The following is a 14,452-nucleotide window of genomic DNA, read 5'->3' as shown; positions in this document are numbered from 1 at the left end:
TATTATTGAAGCCTCATTTGATTCATTCTATTTTAACTTTCTTGCACTAAATAAGCACAGGCTGAACAATTCTTTGCACATAGTGATTACATTGGAGTCAAATTATCAATATTAGATATGCTTTGCTATCAACAAAAGAGCCAAAAGTGTCTGCCAAACACAAATGTGGAAACGGATATATCAATCTGTTTATAAGCACAGAAAACAAAGTCTTACTTTCTAAGTCAACATATCACCAGAAGACATGGATCAGATTTACAGCTGGATTTAAATATATTAGAATATGATATATTAGATTACTTCCTATGAGTGAGAATAATGTGTAATACAAGAGTTTGAGAAGTCAACTCAATGTGACAATCGAGAATAAAAACAGGTTTAGGTTAAATGCCAACATTACCTGCAGGGCGAGGAAGCGTGCCTTGAGCCAGTAGACACGCACCACAGTGGCCACCCAGTCATCCTCAAACAGGTCTCTCTGTGAGGAGCCCAGGGCCAGCTGGAGCAGGTCTCCTTGGAAGTGCTGGCCAGGGAAGTCTGTGTCACCCATGTCACTGCTCTGACCCACACTGCACTTTCTCGGGGACACTTCAGAAAAGAGATTTAAAAAAAAGCAATAAAAAAAATAAAAATAATAATAATATATATATAGCTATTCATAAAGAAAGACAAGACCCTCAACATGGTCATTCTATGTATAAGTGTTATGATGATCAGAAAAGTAATCTGTCTGGCACATACCAGTCTTGCCCTTGGTGTGTGACCATTGCTCAAGCTGTAGCTCCATACATGAGACGCTCATCACCAACATTTCCTGCATATGAAACACCAATCACAACAGCACCAAACAGACAGATTGAGGAGGCTTTACAACACTTTCTGTTGTTCATAATCAAGGAGTAACAAATCAACAAAGAACAGTTAAGACACTAGATTCCTGGCTGTATCCATACCAGTATATGCTGATTACTGCAGTCACGGAGCAGAGGGTTGGGCAAGCCACTACTATGCTTCCTCCACGTCTGATACACCTCCAGTACGACAGCAGCCAGTCCCCGAGGCCACTCCTGCATGAACCTCTGACCCACCGCTTTCAGATAGCGCATCATCAAGTCTAATATCCCGCCATTGCTCATATTATTCAGCAGGAAATTGTGGACATCCTTTTCTTCTGTGGAGGGGGTAAGACAGCAGAAATCATATATATGCGATGATGTTCGACGTTAACTGAGAACTGAGCAGTATTGCGAAGGATTGTGTAAGATATGTACCTGATTCCATGTATTCGATGGAGTCTAACAGCATGCAGTTATCGCCATGAAGAAGCTGTGAGTCCTGCTTGACCTCACACTGCGCCTCGAGGTTACTCAGGCTCTCATCATCATCCTCCGGGTCAAATTTCTTGAGTCTGAGTGGAAGAGGAGATGCATGTCACTATGCAATAAAACACCTTTTGCTATAATTTCGTATTTTTTTGTGAGGTCTTAAGACAATACCGAGAGGGTAAGTATTTGAACAGCAGCTCCTGGAAGTCGATCTTCTCCTCCTTCTTGCATTTAGTGTTTCGGACCCGTGCTGAACGGCGCTTGGCAATCTCTCCACTATCCTCTATGACACGCTTCCTCTTAGTGGCCTTCTTCACCTTGTCAGTGAGCGAGGTGTCCATTGCTGTGGGGGCACAGATTGAGAATTATTTTAATGAATCGTCAGAGAAACAAACAAGTCTGAGACCATATGTCTTTTGTTTTCTCTTCATGGTTTTCATGTTTAAGTGGTATTGGCACGCTAAATTAGATGTACTTTGTCTTCACGAATACCAACAACTGACCGACAGAGGGGGCCGTTGTGGAGACCTCTACAGTGGTGTGGCTGGGTGTTATCTGAACCAGAGTGGTGGGCTGGGACAGTGCTGGTGGCTCAGGGGCAGGTAGTGGCGGCAGGGAGGAGGTGGGGCTGCTGATGGGGATGGTAGGGATCACATGGACTGGAGTGCTGGGCTCAGGCGGTGGGAAGGCCTGGAGGCAGTTGGGGTCGCGGTACTCTGACAGGTCAATCCTGCGGCCCAGGCTTGGGCGTGGCGGCTCACAGGTGGTCTGATGCCTGTACATGGCAAGGAAGCCCTCTCCCACATTCTTCCACCTGAGCATCAAAGCAACAGTCCAAAACAGAAGAAAACATAAATAGTTTGGTGTTTAAAGCAAATGTATCCCCTAAAGTTACAGGGGGGGCACAGGAATAGAACAGAGTAGAAGACTGACGTGAAGCAGCGGATGTGTTGGACCAGCTTCAGGTCTGGCTTGGGTTCCCGGGCAGAGAGAGCCTGTCTGCGCCGCCGCAGATCCAGCGCCTCCTCCACAATAGTCTGGCTCTCCTCCTCATCCACCTCCACATAGTGAATAGACATGTGACTGCAAAACAATAGACAGAAATAAGGCATTTTCCTCCAGTCAAACTAACACTGCAGCAAGAAGTCCAGTGACCAGCTATATGACAGCACACATTCAAGGCATGTAGATGGGTGGGGACTGGCCTGGGTAGAAGGAACGGCTTACCACTTCAGGAACATTTGCATTGAGTCCATCTTCAAACAAGGCTGCTCTTGGAAGATCTTCTCCTTCAACACCAACCCTTTAGTGTAACAGTGATCTTTCTCCAGGGCTTTGCAAATGAAATACAAACAGCCTAGGAAAAGAACAGACAAACAGCTAAGCCCTCGGTTCATGACAGTCACTTCTAAATCAGAATGTCTCTTTTGAGGAAAAAGAACATGATCAAAACAATACTGAGTGACATTTTGTACACAGAGAGGATACAGTGTAAAGAAAGATATTGCATGTCTAGGCCATAACTCACAGCTGTAGTCGCTGAGTGTGTAGAGAACAGTGATGAGGTTGTCCAGACAGGGCCAGTGGTCTGGGTTACAGTGAAGACCTTCTTCAAAGGCATGCCGGGCAAGAGGAATGCGCACCAGTCGCACAGCCACCTGACCGATCTTGTACCACATGTTTACATCAGTGGAATCTAGCATCACAGCCTAAGGGCAAACACATAGGGTCACCAGGACTTTCACAAATGTACAGTATATAATATGTGTTTAAAATATGTTTAGGGTGTTTTAGACCATTTTAAGACAAACAGGAAATCCATGTGGCCCTGGTTTTCCACTTCTTGTTACATGATTGCTTATTTACCTCCAAGTAAAACTCCATGGCTGTCTCCAGGTCATCCCGCAACACAGCCAGACTAGCCAGGTTTTTGAAGGTGGAATATTTCAGCATCAGCCCTGGATGCTTAAGACCAACCCTCTGATCATCCGAAGGCATTGCCTGGGAGGCAAGAGGACATATTCAGTCTGACAAAAGTTAAAATGTGGAACGGTTTCATCTCTACAATACAAACATATACTGTGAAAAAAAATAACTCATGGGCATGATACCTCTTTGAGCAGAGGGGTTTTGAGGAGTTCATGATAGGCCTTGGCTGACTCCTCAAACTTGTCATGCTTTTGAAGATCTAGAGCTTTGTGATACAACGCAAATGCTTCTGCCTCCTGTGAACGAAATATAGGGAGGCTTAGAACAAATCAAAAATGAAATGTTTACTTTGCCCTCAAATCACTGAGGTGTACAATCAACAAAAATCATCACCAAAACATAATGCCTGCTAACTTTCACCAGTAATATGGTGTAATATGGAGTAATATGTCTCCGGCAACCCACCTGAGCCTCTTTAGTTCGACTCTTGTTACTTTTCAAGGGGTCTTCAGACTCATCTGCAGCCAAAGAGGCTGCATTCAGTGCTGCAATCCGGATCTGGAGAGACAAAAATCTTGGTGAAACATATGCAATGCAAACTAGTTTTTATGACACTAGGCCTTAAAAGTGGCAGCTGCCTAGTAAATGATTTGACATTCTACACCTGCGCAGAAAGACAGACAGAAGTCACTGGAAAATGAAACAATACCATGTTTATGTTATGCTCGGGCAATGGCCATCAACTCCGACTGACTGGACCTATAGGCAAGTATGTCAAGAGAATTCACATTAGTTACATGTCCCAAGATTGATCTGCAATGATGGTTCTTGGTGAGATAGATAGACAGACAGACAGACAGACAAACAAGAGAGAAAAGACAGACAAGACAGATAAATAGATAAATAGACAGACAAGACAAGACAGACAGACAGATAGACAGGACAAGACAGACAGACAGACAGACAGACAGACAGACAGACAGACAGACAGACAGACAGACAGACAGACAGACAGACAGACAGACAGACAGACAGATAGATAGATAGATAGATAGATAGATAGATAGATAGATAGATAGATAGATAAATACATAGATAGATAGATAGATAGATAGATAGATAGATAGATAGATAGATAGATAGATAGATAGATAGACAGACAGACAGACAGATAGACAGATATATAGATAGATAGATAGATAGATAGATAAATAAATAGATAGATAGACAGATAGATAGATAGCAGCCATATGGCTACAACTAACCGGCGGCGTAATCGGAAATACAACGCGCCGGTGGAACACAATGACTTCAACCCAGGTCTGCTAACGTGTGTAACACCCGGCAGGTTGCAGCGAGCAACGCCTCACATCAGTCATCATATGTGATCCATGGTCATCGTGACTTCTCTGATTGACATTATGCTAGCTAGTAGTAGATCCAACAGTACTATAGCTAGCCTGGGGACGAGGGGGGCTAGCTGAGCTCATCGCGTCATCATCACTCGAGCCGGTCAGTTTCTCGGACTTACCATTAACTCTCGATCTCATCATGCATCATCGCTCTCACTGGGCTCATTGGAACAATAAAGCATGGCTTTAACAACCTAAGATACCAAAAGGAGACTGTAAGAATACGGTGCGATATTTACAGCTATTGCATTTACACACTTGTCTGACACTCTTTGTTTACAAGTCTGTCAAACTGGCTACTCCGTCAACCACTTACAAAATGGAATGACCCGTTAGCTAGTAAACAATAGGCTTATTGGTGGATGTACTGTGGGTGGTTTCAGAAAGCCAATCAGAAACGGTGATATTGAACTGGAGTGCGTGCTCATTCAAGACCCGGCGCGGCCAAGTATATCCAGCTGCAGAGACGCCACAGCAACGTAACTCACGTAACTAAGGTATCCAGTGTGCGAGCACGGGAGACGTGAACACGCCTGATAAAGGTGCAACAATATGTACGGTTCTAATGGTTGTAGTTGTACTGTGTTTAACCGGTAGCGAATTTCTGATGTTTCTCCTCATACATCAAAACTTACGTCTCCTGAGAGGACATTTCAATGAGTTGCCACTATGGTCCTCGCTGTAAAAAATAAAATAAAAACATCACTAGGTTCCACAACAAGACAGAGCTGGGCATATTATTGGTGTGATTTTCAACAACCATATATTCAGTATGAGTCTCTCCATTTCAGCAGGATTGAATGAGTCATTGTATCTCAGGCCCAGGCCCAGCCAAAGTCCCTGTGTGTGTCATTAAATCATGTTTGTTAAACTGTGTTATTAGTACAGGCATTTTGTGAGAAAAGAGGGGGGAACCTCAGACAAATTGCAACAGAAAATCGTTCAACTGTTTATTGCTCATTCATAAATGTCTCCTATATGACATATAAAAAGTCTTAAGAAATCCAAGTGGAAAGTATATTTTTTTTTACCACAACCTGGTTATTTTTTGCTTCCAAAAATAACATTATAAAGCTTTAACATATTGAAACTTTAATCGAATCACTAAATTTATATACTTTTATACAAGGCAACATAAATTGGCAGTAATCAACATTAATATAGGCATTGATTAACAACAATTGAAAACAATATTATTAAAATATCACTTTTATGTTACTTTCAAAATATGTGTGACTGGTAGATTTGCACTAATCAACATGTTGGCACTATTGAACAAAAACGTAAATATGTTAACTTTTAAGTAAAACTTTATCAGTAGGTGTCTGGTTCATCTTCACCATCTTCATCGTCATCATCTTCATCACATGCAGCCTGAGATGAGTTTGCACACCCCAATCCTTTGCAGTTGCTACATGCAACAGAGCGCTCAATGCCATGCTTCTTGCATGTGCACCTCAGGCTGCTGCAGTCTGTCTTGCAGGTGCATCTGATGAACCGGAGGAGTTCCTGTGGAGCTGGTGGTAAGTCAGTTTGGACAGGGACAAGCCTCATCACTCTCTTTCCATCCCCATTCTTGTGGCAGGAGATCATTTGAGGTTCCCTTCCACTGCTGCACCTGGTAGGACACACGAAGACTGTGGTACTTCGCTGCTGCTGACGTAGGTGGCAGACTCTGCGGCTGTACATGAGAAGTGCTAATAGCTACCTTCTCACAAACACGATAGTGTCGTAGAGAGTCGAGTCCCTCCCCAGGTTTCCCATTGTCCAGGCACAGCAAAGCATTCTTTGTTATTGTGCAAAGATTAGTTATTGTGCATTCTGCTGTGGTAGCTGACTGTGTGTCAAACACTTTAGCTTGCTCACAGAAGTCATCACTGGTTGTGAATTTCTTGAAGGGAGCTCATTTCCCAATGCCATAAATGCGGGAGGTAGTGTCACACCCAGCTATTGCATGGATGAAGAGGATGTGAGGGCAAACACTGGGACCCAGCTGCTGCTTGGCGGCCTTGATGTTCCAGACACGTGGCTTCTTCATGCTCTTCTTCGCCTCAGGTTTGAAGAAGAGGTCATGTGACTTTGAGGTTGGTTTGGTATATGAGGAGGACGAGCAGATCTGTATCATCACCAATGAGCACAGTGTTTGTTACTGTGGCAGACTGCACTGCTTTTTGCACAATGAGGAGATCAGCATCACCTGGAGCATGGTACGTCTGACAGTTCTTCTGTAGGTGACCTCTGAGCATGTTGATGAACTGCTGCTTGTTTGTGTTGTTTGAAAGGAACAGGTCTTTATTCATCGTAATAGGCATGTCTTCATCCATGGTTACGGCTGCTCCAGTCTTCCCACCTGCTCGCCTGCGGAGTGTCATGTCCTTTGTGGATGTGTCTGTGTTTCCCGGAAGGTCAGGTGTGAGGAGCTCCCAAATGGCATCTGCTAGCACTGGCTTCTGTGGCAGTCGAAGCAGCAGGAAGGTGTCAAACAGCGCTGGAGGATAACTACACAGCTCATACCTGAACACTGGTGCCAGGTCTCATACCTGAACACTGATGCCAGGTCTTGTGAAGCTTTAGCAGCAATTATGAGTCGCTGGAAAAGTAGTTGAGGATCCACCTGCACTGCTTCACCATCAATCTTGATTGAGGACTTCATACTCATGGTGATTGCCCGCTCCTTCTTCTTGAATGGGTACTCAGCAGTAGTCTGTCCCTCCATGCTGGCCAAGATGGTGTTTCCGATGGTCTTTGCCTTTTCAACATTCACAGAAGGGTGCGCATGGACCCCAGTTGAGACACTGCGCAAGCTTGGATTGGAGCAGAAGGGGTTTCTCTCGGAGATAGTTCAGAACTGTCAGTGTATCCTTCATGTCACATGCTTGTTTTGCATCTGTCATGTCCTTGTTCTGCTCCCCAGTGTTGTGGTTCACCCCTGTCAGCTCTTGCATGGCATTGTTGACTTCAGCACAAGCTGGCATGGAGAGCAGCCATGTCAAACGTTGCTGCTCTGTCATCCCTCGCCCTCTTGTGAGGCCACCACAGGTTTTCATACTTCATCAGATAACGAGATCTACAGACAGGCCAGCCCATAAGCAATCACTTCATCTGACCACATGGAATCCCTCTCCAAATCTCTGGTAGACATCTGGATGTTCCAACTGGACCCGCCTCCGCCATCAGATCTCTGCAGCTCATCCAGAACGCCGATGCCCGGCTGGTGGTCCCCAAATTCTCTCATGTCACCCCTCTCCTTTGCACCCTGCACTGGCTCAGGATAGCAGCTCGCATCAGTTTCAAGACCCTGGTGCTTGCGTACCAGGCAGCTAAAGGGACAGCCCCTGCCTACCTGAAGGAAATAGTCACCCCCAAAACTCCAGCCCCTTCACCTCGGCTGGCCGACTGGCCCCACCACCTCTACACCAACTCGGCAGTCATGCTGCCCCATCACGTCTCTTCACAACACTGGCTCCCCGCTGGTGGAATGAGCTTCCCACGGCTGTCAGAACTGTAGAGTCACTACCCATCTTCCGTTGTAGACTGAAGACCCATCTCTTCAGGTTACACCTTAACTGCTCCTCATGAGACATCTACTGCACCCCAGCACTGCGTCTCCTGAAGACACCCGCTTTTCCCCTCTACCGTGTCCCCTAAAAACTTCTATTGACCCCCTTGTACTGTTTCTGTTTCTCCAGTGTCTATATACAGTATAAACTTTTTTTTTAATAAACCTACCTCAACAGGAAATGGAAATACACCAGGATAGGCTGTGAATCCCCTTCAGGGTTCCACAATCTTACTACAGCTATCACAGCCCCTCATGTTCATACAACCAACCACAAAATGCAGAGGATTTACATTTTTTGCTATTGAAATATGTTGAGAATTATTTGTACATTTGTTTGACCAATTATTTTTCGGTGTTTTCTTGAATGCTCATGTGTAGAAATGAAAATGTATTCTAAAAGGTATTGAGCATCTGAATACTGAATACATTTTGAGCCATGTATTCAGTACCTGTATCTGAATACATTTGAAAAGTGTGAAAGCCGAGAGTGGATCATGGGAGTTAGGAATCTCAAGAGTTAGTTTAGATTTGTATATAAGGCATGATCAAACTTAATCAAACTTAAATGTAGCATACTATTTCTCATACTTTTTATGTTTGTCCATCTAAGCTGTATATTCGTACACACGACACACTTTGATAGTTTTTTGGTGTTTTGTTTTTTTCTTCTCTCACTCGCCTCACTTTTCAAATTTGTATAGCATGATTGCCAATTATACATAATTGATGACTGTTTATCATTTTAACAAAATGTTGTCACAATCACAAGACATATCTTTTTGTTAAGATTTAATGTTAATTCATGAAAAAAGAAAAATCATTCACACAAACAATGGCTCTTATGTTCATGTCACACATGTTTCCTGGTCCTTTCATCCTGGGGAAAAAAACAAACAAAGAAACAAAGTGAGTATTAAAGGAAGGTAAACATTCAACAGAAACTCTGTTATTGTCCTTACTCTGATTGTATTTCACTGTTTAATGTAGCTCGATCAGAGTAACAGCAACAAGTACCTTAATGGCATTCCCCAGCTCCTGGAGAATCGTTTCATAGTGGGATTCCATGCTCTTCAGGTTTTCATGCTTTATTATCTGTTTTTGGACCCCAGGGCTGCCTGCATCTGCCACCATCTGAAGGAAGTTCTTTTCCTGTGGAATAGCAACCACCAGCATCACATTGAGTTAGTGTGACTCTTAAATTGGAAAAGGAATTGAATTAATGTGTCCTTTGTCTGAGGATACATCGACAGTGCCCTCCATACGTATTGGAAAGAGGATTAGTTGGTTAGTCAGGTGTGTTCCATTACATTTGTGCAGGCATAAGAGCTGTCTATGTCTAGTATTGATTCTAGACTTTGCATTTGTCTTTGGCGTCTGCTATTGGTGTCTTTCAACATGAGGATCAAAGAGACGTCAAAGAAAGTCAAGGAAGCCATCATCAGGGATGCAAACTGGTTAGGGGTGGAAAAGGTGAGAACAATGAATGAGCAGGGGAAACACAGAACTGCTAGGGGGGGGGACTTGGGGGCAAAAAAGGATCGGCCCACGATTTACAGCATTCCACCTCATCTGTGAAACATGGTGGAGGGGGTGCTATTGTTTCTGCATATATACAGTACTTATACTATATATTAACTTAATGATTTAACTAATTGATGAGGCTGCAGCCTGCAGCAGCTAAATGTATTCTGAAGGGTACAGAAACATGTTGTCTATTATGTTAAGTACAAACAAATGCCTCATACAGTGAGACAATGAACCCAATCTTACTGCCATAGCAATTAGAATGTTTTTCAGGGCCAAAAAGCAGAAAGTTCTTGACTGGCCAAGTAAATCTTCAGATTTAAATCCAACTGAACATGCATTTTATTTCCTGATGATAAGATTTGAGGCAAAAAGACCTAAAAACAACTAAAGATGGCTGCAGTACAGGCCTTCAAGCAGTTATTGCATGCAAAGAATTGTCAACCAAATACTAAACATGACTACTTTATTTGGACATTATATATATATAAAAAAATTTGGAACCCAGGTGGAGTATGTTGTGATGTACTTTCTAAAAACAACAACATTGAATTAAATCAGATAATCTCTACCTAGGCCCCATAGTAATTGTTTGATTTCAAATCCAAACTGTTGGAGTATACAGCTAAAATAAGACAACATATGTTCTCTTTCCAATACTTGGGAATACTTGAGGGAACTGTATCTGACCTGAACTCCCAAAAGAAATGTGAAGGCCAGTCCAGCTTTGCCTGCTCTGGCAGTCCTCCCAATCCTGCATAAAAACAGATATCATAGACAGGCTGAAAGTCTCAGTGTGAAGAATATTGGTTAAAAATAGCTACAGCATACTACAATAACTGTGCTTGAGGGAATATATTGTGATATGTATATCATGAAAGAAAGTTTATTGAATGAATAATGAACAATGCTAACTTACCTGTGAATGTACGTTCTGATGAACTGTGGTGCATCGTAGTTCACAACACATTTTACCCCCGCCACATCAATGCCTCTGGCCGCAGCATCTGTGCTGATCAAGCTTTTTCAAGCAAAAAAACAAACAAACATATTTTTCAAGAAATGGTAGGGCAAACAGGAAGTTCAATTATTATGTAAGCATACTTACAGTTGGATCTTTCCCTGTTCAAAATCTTTGAGTGTTCTCTTTCTCTCGTTGGGAGAAAGTCTTGAGGAGAACTCAGCTGCCTGCACCCCACCAAAAAGCTGCACCAGCAGGTACAGTCTGTCAGACAAAGAGATTAAGTCAGCTGAAACCACACAAAGAGCAGTGGACAATAACGACAGAAACCAGATTCACCCGACCTGTGAGCAGCTTCTCTGGAGTTGGTGAAGCACAGCACAGGACTAAACTTCAGACGTAGCATGAAGTGCAGAAGGAGGAGGGGCTTCTTACTCAGAGTGCAGGGGACGTAGTACTCCTATAGAAGAGAAGACAATGACACATCCACCTTGCACATAGATTCAATAACACATCAACCTCCTGAGACATTTGGACTACCTGAAAGGAACTTACGGTCAGACCCTCTGGGAAGTTGAATCTGTCTTGAGACTGGGATGTCACAGGGGTTGTTGAGGCTCCTTCTGAGGTCGATTGGCTCGTAGGACAGCTGTGCACAGAGCTAAAGAGTCTGGGCTGGTGCAAGCCTAGCTGCTGCAACTTTTCTGGATTCTGAGTCAGTGTGGCTGAGAACAGAAGCTTCTGCAGTGGAATCTGAGGGGGTGACAAGCTGCAAAACATGTACATATCTATTTTACATTCATTCAAATCTAGGTGACATGAGATTAAACAGCATGGGTGCATTCACTCCAACATTGTTTTTAGTGTGGCATTCATAATGAATACTGTCTGAGCGAGGGCAGAGGTCTTACCTTGCTGCTGTGATGTGTGCCGGGTTAGTCCTCTTGAAGATTGAGGCTGCATCAGGACCACTCCTGGATCTGTATACTGCTTTTGTCACCTGACTGAGCCATGACTGGTGCATGCTGTCAATCATCCGGTCTGCCTCATCTATGATCTACATTAAATGATAAATATTTATTTACCAAAATCCCATCAATTATGTGCACTAATACTGTTTGTAGTCAACAACCTCACACCTACAATAAAATTAAAGTACTAGTGTTAGTAACTCACAAGGAATCGGAGGTATTCAAGCCTGAAGTCAGCATTCTTATTGATGTGATCAACTAGTCTGCCAGGAGTTGCAACAACAATGTCTGCCAAACTATTGCTGAGTCCACCTCTGTAAGAAAGGAACACATATGCTTCAGAAATTGCCCTTTGCTTTAAATTCTGAGGTTATTAAAGCACAAAAAGTCTATTGACCTGTTTTCTGAGAGTGATGCCTGCTCAGCTGCAAATGACTTTTGACCAGTGATCATGACCACTTTCAGGTTGGTGCCCTCTGCATATGAACTGAAGACCTTACAAACCTGTATGAGAGAAAACATTTTCATACGTTTTGAAATGACCATGCTACCCCAAATGATCACGACTTATCGCCATGCCACTTAAAAATGTGTTTTTTTGGGTTACCTGTTGTGCAAGCTCTTTGGTGGGCAACACTGCTAAAGCCCGGACTTCACAGACAACTCTTTCCATCAGTGCCTAGAATAACACAGGGGGGAAAAAGCACTTACACCACATAAAAATCACAGAATGACATTTTCATGCGTAATTCTGCTCAATCCATATGCATACCGCCTCAAACTATCACCATTTGCAAAGTCTCTGTTTCTGTCAGACAAGAGTTTTTGCACTCTGAATCTGATCTACTATGCCAGTGATTCCCAGAGCAGCACGTGTTCAACAGAAGGACCTCGCAGGGAGGGAGAGGCACATCTTGGGAGTTGTAGGAATTGTCTCAAATGGGCAATTTGGAAGATTGCATTCAAAGCAAGATATCTTGACTCAGAGATTGTTTGAAACAACATTTAGGGGGGTGAATGTGTCTACTAATGAATAATGAAAACAACAAATCCACTGGATCATACCTGAATAACAGGTATAACGAATGCCAAAGTCTTGCCACTCCCCGTTGGTGCAGATACACATACGTCTCTGGGCTTGTATCCGCCTCTTCCAATCAGTAGGCCATGACACACACTCTCTAAAATGGATGGGATGACCTCTGCTTGCACTTTACAGGGAACACAAAAGAAGTTCAATGGAGTGTTTTTTTTTCCAGGCAGTGTATGGTCATTTTAAAACATTATTTTAAACTTCCACTGCTTTATAGCCACTAACCTGGAAATAATGTCTGAATCCCATTGCTTTTGAGTTTTTGTAAGAGTTTTGTACAAAGCCCTGGGACATCAGAGATGGGGACCAGGTTGCTTTTAATGTCTCTCTGGATCACATTTGGCTGAGCAAGCCACAGGGGCAAGACTCGTTGTACCTAACACAGAAAAAAAACATCAGATACATAATTATGAAATAAATCCCATAGAAATGAATGCACTTGACATTAAGAAAGTGCTATATACTACCTTTTGGACATTTGTTTTCTCAAATCCTCCCAAAATGGTGAATCCAGTCTGAGGAGAACCCTTCTCTGTTTCCTGTTTTGATTCATCTGTATGCATGTCCTCGTCCTCTTTCTCCTTATCATTTTCAGACTGTTCTCTTTTGGCAGCCTCTTGCAGGTTTGTTTTCTTTATGCACACAGATATCTCTTTTTTCACCGCATCTAAACACCCAGGAGAAAATTGAGAAAATAAATACATAGCCTATATATGCACATGTATGATGACGTATGATGCATAGTGAAAATACTTATTACAAATTAGTTCACAAATGTACATGTGTGAGAATTAAATATAACAAGATAACACACCTGCGTCCTCATCTGTCAACTGTATACATGTGTCTCTCTTCTTCTTCTTCTCCTTCTTCTTCTTAAGTGTATCGATGCCCTCAGTTGGACAGTCATGATCAACAGCATCAGGGGCAGGTGGGGACACTGCCTGATTTCCTTCACCTTTCATCTTCTTTAAGGATTCGGTTTCCTCAGTTTTGTCTCCCTTGATTTTTCTTTTCTTTTTCACAATCGTGTCAATATCCGCCTGAACTGGCATTTTTGACTTTGTTTGAGATTGATTTGCCACGGTCTTTTGCTCCCTGTCTTTGGCCTTCCTCTGAAGCTTGTCCAACAACGCTTTGGATCGGGATTCATTGGTAGGGCCATCATCTTGCTCATCTCCAAGGTACCTGGGAAAGGCATGATGGTTATGAATAATGTATATGTTACGGTACATGTGGGAATACGGTACATGTGGGAAAACTAGGGTTAGGGTTGGGTGCTAGGGTGACTTGGTACATGCTGGCATGTCTAACCTTAACCCTACCCCTAGCACCTAACCCTAACCCTAGTTTTCCCACATGTACCGTATTCCCACATGTACCGTAACATATACATCAGATATCTACGGGCAGATTAGCCAAGACACCCTCCACCGAGAGACTGTTTGACTGCCAGTCTCGCTATGGAGGATGTCTCGGCTAGAGCATTATGTGCTAATCCATAAACACAATTAATAACACATTGATTGAACATACCTATTAACAACGAACAGTGCCATTTTATAATGTAGAGAGGGTCAAGATGTGGACGTTCATGTAGCAAACTACACGGTATCTAGCTCAGCTGTAAATTAAGAGATGTATCGATGCCTAGATCACTTTTTCGCTCGTCGTC

At 43.0% G+C, this 14,452-nt stretch overlaps 2 protein-coding genes across 2 annotated transcripts in view; both read right to left on the bottom strand.

Moving 5' to 3' along the window:
- Positions 1-6,430, bottom strand: part of cabin1 (calcineurin binding protein 1) — a gene marked incomplete at its 5' end in the record, with an annotated part of 40,901 nt that extends 34,471 nt beyond the window's left edge. Inside the window, 13 exons of the mRNA XM_080531456.1 lie at positions 401-588; positions 742-814; positions 954-1,171; positions 1,272-1,408; positions 1,497-1,668; positions 1,829-2,139; positions 2,259-2,408; positions 2,553-2,682; positions 2,854-3,034; positions 3,192-3,326; positions 3,437-3,550; positions 3,720-3,812; positions 6,383-6,430. Of these exons, the coding sequence (XP_080387582.1) occupies positions 401-588; positions 742-814; positions 954-1,171; positions 1,272-1,408; positions 1,497-1,668; positions 1,829-2,139; positions 2,259-2,408; positions 2,553-2,682; positions 2,854-3,034; positions 3,192-3,326; positions 3,437-3,550; positions 3,720-3,812; positions 6,383-6,430 (1,950 nt within the window). The remainder of the gene's footprint in view (positions 1-400; positions 589-741; positions 815-953; positions 1,172-1,271; positions 1,409-1,496; positions 1,669-1,828; positions 2,140-2,258; positions 2,409-2,552; positions 2,683-2,853; positions 3,035-3,191; positions 3,327-3,436; positions 3,551-3,719; positions 3,813-6,382) is intronic.
- A 2,574-nt stretch (positions 6,431-9,004) lies between these two features.
- Positions 9,005-14,450, bottom strand: ddx51 (DEAD (Asp-Glu-Ala-Asp) box polypeptide 51). Its single transcript, XM_080532161.1, has 16 exons — positions 14,314-14,450; positions 13,592-13,965; positions 13,245-13,444; positions 13,003-13,153; positions 12,750-12,895; positions 12,292-12,363; positions 12,082-12,188; positions 11,890-11,998; positions 11,625-11,770; positions 11,269-11,482; positions 11,058-11,173; positions 10,861-10,977; positions 10,672-10,773; positions 10,443-10,506; positions 9,243-9,377; positions 9,005-9,105 (listed from the first exon to the last, which is right to left on the bottom strand). The coding sequence occupies exons 1-16, from the start codon at positions 14,334-14,336 to the stop codon at positions 9,079-9,081; spliced, it is 2,103 nt and encodes a 700-aa protein (XP_080388287.1). The 5' UTR covers positions 14,337-14,450; the 3' UTR covers positions 9,005-9,078.
- Between the last annotated feature and the right edge of the window lie 2 nt (positions 14,451-14,452).

This window comes from Nansenia antarctica, assembly GCF_963989245.1.
Source record: "Nansenia antarctica genome assembly, chromosome: 5".
NCBI classification, from domain to species: Eukaryota; Metazoa; Chordata; class Actinopteri; order Argentiniformes; family Microstomatidae; genus Nansenia; species Nansenia antarctica.
Note: the sequence above shows the minus strand (reverse complement) of the source record. Positions and strands in the feature narration are given on the sequence as shown.